The sequence below is a fragment of the Lottia gigantea genome (genome assembly GCF_000327385.1).
Source record: "Lottia gigantea unplaced genomic scaffold LOTGIsca_173, whole genome shotgun sequence".
NCBI lineage: Eukaryota > Metazoa > Mollusca > Gastropoda > Lottiidae > Lottia > Lottia gigantea.
In genome coordinates, this window is record NW_008708187.1 from 78,053 (window position 1) to 84,857 (window position 6,805).

Sequence of the window (6,805 nt, forward strand, 5' to 3'; positions counted from 1 at the left end):
TAGATTTCATGGAGACGAAATATTAGAAAAAAAAATGATATCTGATTATAATTATATGAATTTGGTTAATAACATTAAGTAAAAGAAGGGCAAGCTGTGTACAAAAGGTCAAGAGATAACGTCCATACAGTTAACCATTCGACATTTGAAATGGTACGATATTAAAGCGGCATTTCCGTATTTATTTGGTTTGCACTTTAAGTATCTTCCCGCTTACATTGCCCAGAGATATAGAATATGTGATATAAAGCTACATTTACATTAAAGATGCATACCCGTGTACTTTTGAAATATTTGTGACAAAGCAAAATGTACTTTAATATATGGTATGTACCTTTTAATACAAGTGCATTCCGATTTTAGCAAGGATATATTCTCTAAAAACGGTGCAAAATGCATGTCGCATCGCGACGAATCGTTGCAGCTCGTATGGAGAATACTAACAAATTGCGATCAACTGCGTATATTGATCAAATATTGTTAAAATTTTGCCAGAAAGTATGACTGCTTGTAACTTGCAGAAACTGCTATTTTTGCAGTCGTCGTTGTGCTTAGGTTGATTGATTCTGTCCCGCAGAAATTCTTGCAGTCGTAAAGACCTCTTGAGCACCCCCGCGCCCTCCTATGGGCTTAGGACGTAAAACTCGGAAAACTATATCTACTTACCTATATGGCTCGCTTTTAAGAGTTAGAATGTATTATTTCCAAAGATCACCATATATATATATATATATATATAAATATTTCAAAATTTGTCTTATCAGGATAATATGCAAATTAGTCTGAATAGTCGCTGGAAATTTCCCCCTTTTGACCTTGGCTTGTTAACTCGGTTGTCAAGGGTTAAAATGGTACGTTGTCCACTGGGTAAAAGAGTGTTAACTATCTATCTACTAGGATTATTTTGGTATAGTCATGTGTATAATGAAATGACTACAGTACAGTGCAAGTATATCGTGGTTATGCCTGTACTAGAACTACGCAATGGTTTTAATACCGGAATCTGCGAAAAATATAAGCGCGCTTCACACCATTCCGTACTTTGTCCTAGCCTTTTATGGGCTGGTGGCATTTGTAGATAAGTGGCCACGGGGGTTCGGTGAGTTAGACACTTGTGCGCCAACTGGAAGGCCCAGGGTTCTATACCGACATAGGTTTTGATAATACAATCTATTAACCGAGGCCCCTGTATGCTTCAAGCACCCTCAATGGTCGGAAATTGAAAAAAGGGCCAAACTGGACGTAAAACTCCGTTTGCTGTACCGGCAAAATGTCCCTTATTGCACATTGAATGAGCGCTTCACGCGATTTCATACCCTATCATAGCCTTGTATGGGCTGGTGCCAATTTGCATGAAGCTTGGTCGCTTATCGGAAAGTACAGGATATGGGCAGCTAGTATTGAGCTCTTTCAGCTGGTAAAGCAAATATTAAAACATGTGTTCCTTTAGATGTATAGCTTTCATGCTAATACGCAGTTTGAAGTGCGATTACATTCGCAAATGTCCCAAATGTTATTAAGCGCTTCAAGTCTCTTTAAAGATCCCAATATTGTCTTATCAGCTGGACTAAAATCGCCCTATTCGATAACAAAAAGTACGTAATAGAAAATGTTCGGTATCAGTTACTTGATAAGGAAACCAAGAACGCACGATATCATTTTTGGTTTACGATATTTTCTCAACGAATTTGATAATTTTATTATCACTGTACATGAAAACTATTTGAGTGCAATTGAAGAATTATTCGCACCAAAATTATCACGGAAAATACCGGAAATAACCGATGCGGAGTAAATATCCAATATGGCCGACAAATTTGACGTATAAAGAACACAAAATCAAAATATTGCCAGAAATATGGAAGAAAGTGATGTTAGAAGAAGAACTAACAACGAAAATGCTGGAACTAGTCATGGAGAATCTCCCAAAGAGAATTTTGATCAAATTAACCCTACAGCTTCGTACAGAAATGCCGCCGAATACGCCAAAGATTTGAGAGTCTGGATAGATCATTACCATTTCGTGAATCAAATGAACAATTTGTACTCCATGATGCCCTTCATGCAGATGTCTTGTATGAATAGAGCAAATGTTAGCAATCCTTCTCCAGGCACTGGCCATCAAGCTGACCACAGATTCCCAGCACCCAATGCCACAGAACAGACCAGGCGGACAGGACAAGATCAAAGACAAAATACTCGTCAAACTAATTTTATTAACACTGGTAAGTCAACAATTTCAATATGCCTAAAAATCATAATGGATTCAGATTTTTGGGGATAATTGTATGTGTACTTGTGGCCAATTTGATTTTCTGCTGTGACGTCTGGTTCTACTAGGGGTCCTTCGATACAACCCAAATGCCACTTTCACAAATTGGAAGTCCAACTAAGTTGCTTAAGTAAGGTCCAACTCTCTTATAGAACACTTGACGTAACTCTGTGACTTGGTTTGTGAACCCATCATACCTTTGGAGGATCCACATTAATTTTTGTATTTGTATTGTAGAAACAGAAGGGCTGTATAGAGTACCAACATTCTGGAGAAGAGTGGCTGCTGAGCTGATAGACTTCACTCTTCTGTTCTATATCAAGTTACTAGTCACCCTGTTTCTCATGAAAAGAATGGGGCACATGTAAGTAAATCGCATATAATAACGATCCTTGGAGATCCTTAAGGAGTTGATCCATCAGGATGGGCTTTAGTTCAGTCTGTTAGAGTCTTATAGTCTTTACTTGATGCCATTTGCCAAGTTACATCAATAAATGGTGGGTTCTAATCTCAGTCGGTGTGAAAGTCTGTATGACAGTTATCGCTAAGACCCTTGGAGAATTAGATTGATGCTAATAAAATGGCCCTGATGCTCATAAAAAAGCTAGAAAACCCCTTAAATGTATCAAAGTTTGTCTGTTGCTTAATAGAGTTCACTGTAATAATGTTCAAATGATGACTTTTCTCTCAGATATGATACAGTAGATTTCCAGGAACTTCTATCTCAAGTTGAAATAGACTATGATAAGGCTTTCGCTATAACTACAGAAGTCATTGCCATGGAGATTATCAATAGATTACTCATTACCATGTTTGAGGTAAGGATTTCCTGTTTTTTTTTGTGATCTCCTGTTGGTATTGGTATAAGCGCTGATTCTTATTACTAAGGCACTTTTCATAGTACAGGTAGACAATAGGAAAATCTTAGGCGGGCTGCTAGCATTAACGGAGGGTACTGTGCCAGTTTGTAGCCTTACAAGGCAATCTAAGGCTTTCTGCAAAGATCTCCTTACTGCAGTTGTTATTGGTATAAGCACTGATTCTGATTGTTTTTTTTTACTTTCAGACAATGTGTTTAAGACATGGCATTGGCACCATTGGAGGAGCTACACCAGGAAAACGGCTCCTAGGGCTGAAATTAATAAAAGCAGAACAAATCATTGACAGAGGAAATGGATTAATTCTCGTTGCCCCAGCAACAGACGTAGGATGGAAGGGGTGAGTAATCATGTAAACTTTGACCTTTCATTATGATTTTAACTCTTGAAACTAAAATCAGACTTGTCTAAGGACCAGCTTGTAGAAAAGATGGCATCCTTGTATAAAATAAGGATTCTCTCTGTTTCTTTTTAAATTCATCAAGCAAAGGTTGTACTAATTCCCAAGATGTAACTCAAACATACAAAATGTAACATAAATAAATAATTTGCACATTGTTTTTTTCATTTCAGAGCATTTATCCGGTCAGCTATCAAGAACTTTACTATTGCTTTTTTCTTGCCAGCCTGTCTGACACTATTTTTTCATAGTCATAATCGTACGGTTTACGATGTCTTAACGAAAACTGTGGTCGTTCAAAATGCCCCTCGGCAACCACAGAATCATTGATTTAAATCAAAAAACAAAACAAAAATGAGAGATTCAAAACAAATGGAAGTGAATTGGTGGGCATATTTGGTTTCTATTGGATGTGAACTAGTGTTGGTATAGCCAATCATGTTTTACATCTTCATCTTATACCTTGACTGCAATGGCCCACTTTCTTGTTTCATGATCAGAGATTTGATTAGATATTATTTTTTACAATCCAATTAAATTGCTACATTCAAAAACTTCCTTGAAATAAGAAAGTGGGTCATTTGCAGTCAAGGTATAAGATAAAGATGTAATACCTTGACCATTAAGAAGATGGCAAATACGATATGTATCACAATGTATCTGTGTCCCTACTGAAGTTAGAACTTATTGTATTCAAATTGTAATAAATAATATATAATAAAGATAGTACAATTATATTGTCAGAATGGCTCCATTTTTATTGCAATATATTACCATTTTTATGAATGGTAAGAGAATAAGAGGGTGGAAAACTCGATTTGATCTGATCTATCTAATCATTTTATTTATGGGTTCATTTAGAATTGAAAGCTTCTTGTTTTTCTTACTGTGAATTGGGTTGTATAGGCCTAATTGTCCCCAAATATAAAATTAATGCTCCTAGTCCTCTAACCGGCACCGGAGCTCTTCATCTTCGATAAATTTCAGTCCTGAAATACGAAAATTGGACATACATGTTATGTGACATTGCCAGAATATGCCCTACAGTAGAAGCTTGTTTGCACCCCATTTAGCACTGAAGAGGTTATTAACGGTAGGCATATAGTAATTGCTGAAAAACGGTAGGCATATAGCAATTGCTGAAAACTACCCAAATAGGAACTTATCTTAAATGAATTTACCTCTTGGTAAAGGTGCTATTGTGGTAATAACTAAAATGAAGCCGGTCAGTGAGAAGAAGGCAGAGTGAGAGGAAAGTAAAGCTGGTAAGGCAGAGTGAGAGGATAGTAGAGAAGGCAGAGTAAGAGAGTTTAGAGGCATTGAGAAGAGGGTGGAGTCAGTTAGAAGAAGGCAGAGTAAGAGAGTGTAGAATCAGTGAGAAGAAGGCAGAGTAAGAGAGTGTAGAGTCATTGAGAAGAAGGTAGAGTAAGAGAGTGTAGAGTCAATGAGAAGAGGGTAGTGGTAATAATAATAAAAGGCATTGAGAAGAAGGTAGAGTAAGAGAGAGTAGAGTTAGTGAGAAGAAGGCAGAGTAGAGTGAGATATTCTGGACTGTTAGGGTACTCTATTGAATTGAGAGATACGTAATGTACCTCCGTGCAGTGCTCCAGATTACAGTACTCTGAAGGCTTATTTTTTACGAACTGTTGTGTTCGCAATGAAAATGTCACTTATCATAGAGTTTGAAGGTTTTAAATAAATTTCATAACTTATCGCAGTGGTCAATGTAATGACCGGAAATGGTTTATTATTTTAATTTTTCAAATCGTAGGTTCAACGTTTCTATTTGTTTTTTTTTAATTATACAATGTTTCAACGAGTTTCCCCTGCCGTTGATGGCACATAGTGATAGCAAAGGTATATATACATTTGAGAAGTGACAAACAAAAAAAACAAAAAAATTGCGTCCAGTGCCGATTACTATTCCGGGCCATTCAAGATAGAAAATAAGAGACGGGACTCATTGAGCAACAAGGCAAACTAGATTTAACACAAAGGATGACCTACCTGATTCAGGTTCTGAAGTTCCAAGATCTACCAGAGCAGCGACTATTGCAAGCAAACGCCACATCTTCCAACGCAGCCGCGTTGTTTGTTGGTCTGATTGCATCTATCGATTTTAATTATTGCATAAAAGCCTTTTGACTTTATCGAGAGCATTCAAAATTATCTCGGCCCACAAATGTTTGAGTTCTGTCCGCCTGTTATGCAAGCTAGTTGCTGGTTAGACTAGGTTGTAACTTCGGTATCTTACGTCGTTTAGAGTTCTGTGACTTCTGTAATAGTTGCTTATCAGGGAGTTGATGGCAGTAAATGGCACCATCGTCGTGACTACAAAAACTATCGTCCAGTAAATTGCGGCGCCAGGGTTGTTGATTCCAAATGTTCTGCCGATTAGAATGTTGTTACTTCACCAATGTGACTCCATAGACCTTGAAGAGGTTACTTTGCTGAGCGTAAGAAGTTGTGACTTCAGCTTCCATCACAGCTATTTCAGCTATGACTTCAGTAATTATTTCCACTGTTAGGGGGGTCGTGACTTCAATAACTGGTATTGCAGTTACTGTTGGGATTACTTCAATAATGGACCTCGCCGTTAAGAGATTTGTGTCGTCAGTAATAAGCGGTGTGACTTCAACAATTGGTTCCTCCATTAAGAGAGTTGTGACTTCCGTTACAGGCTTTGTATTTAATGAAGAAGTAACTTCAGTAGCAGATATCGTCGTTAAAAGAATTGTGACTTCAGTTACTAGCACGGCTATCAATAATGCTGTGAATCCAATAATTGTAGCCCTAAAGCAAATCGTGACTTCCGTAATTGACATTGTAAAGAGGATTGTGACTTTAGCAAGTGTTGTGACTTCAGTTAATGTAACCAACATTATCAGTGCTGTGACTTCAGCAATTCTCATGATCAAGAGAGTCGTGACCTCAGCAACGGTCGCCTCCAGAAAAGTTGTGACTTCAGTAAACAACGTGGGGGCAAAGGGGGTTAAGCATTCAGTAACTAGAGCCGTTATTAAGAGAGTTGTGACTTCAGTAAAGTGTGTAGCCTTCAAGAGATCCGTGACTTCACAAAACACATGCGTAACTGACTATGTGGTTTAGCCGAGATTGTACCATTTATACAGTTACGAATGTGCCGCGCAAAGCATTCCAGGCTTACTCTTTTAGAAACACCTGATGGTACTTCTCTTTGGAGGAGTCCACTACTATACATACTACTATTACTTCCGATTTGGTCGTACTTTGGAC

The 6,805-nt window shown here is 37.8% G+C and overlaps 1 protein-coding gene across 1 annotated transcript; it reads left to right on the forward strand.

Annotated features, from left to right (window-relative positions):
* Nucleotides 1-2,964: 2,964 nt before the first annotated feature.
* LOTGIDRAFT_142019 (hypothetical protein) lies at nucleotides 2,965-3,880 on the forward strand (the record flags this gene model as incomplete). The annotated part of the gene is made up of 3 exons (XM_009051883.1): nucleotides 2,965-3,090; nucleotides 3,339-3,490; nucleotides 3,724-3,880. Coding segments are annotated over 3 exons (435 nt in total), but the record flags the coding sequence as incomplete, so codon positions are not given.
* Nucleotides 3,881-6,805: the final 2,925 nt, after the last annotated feature.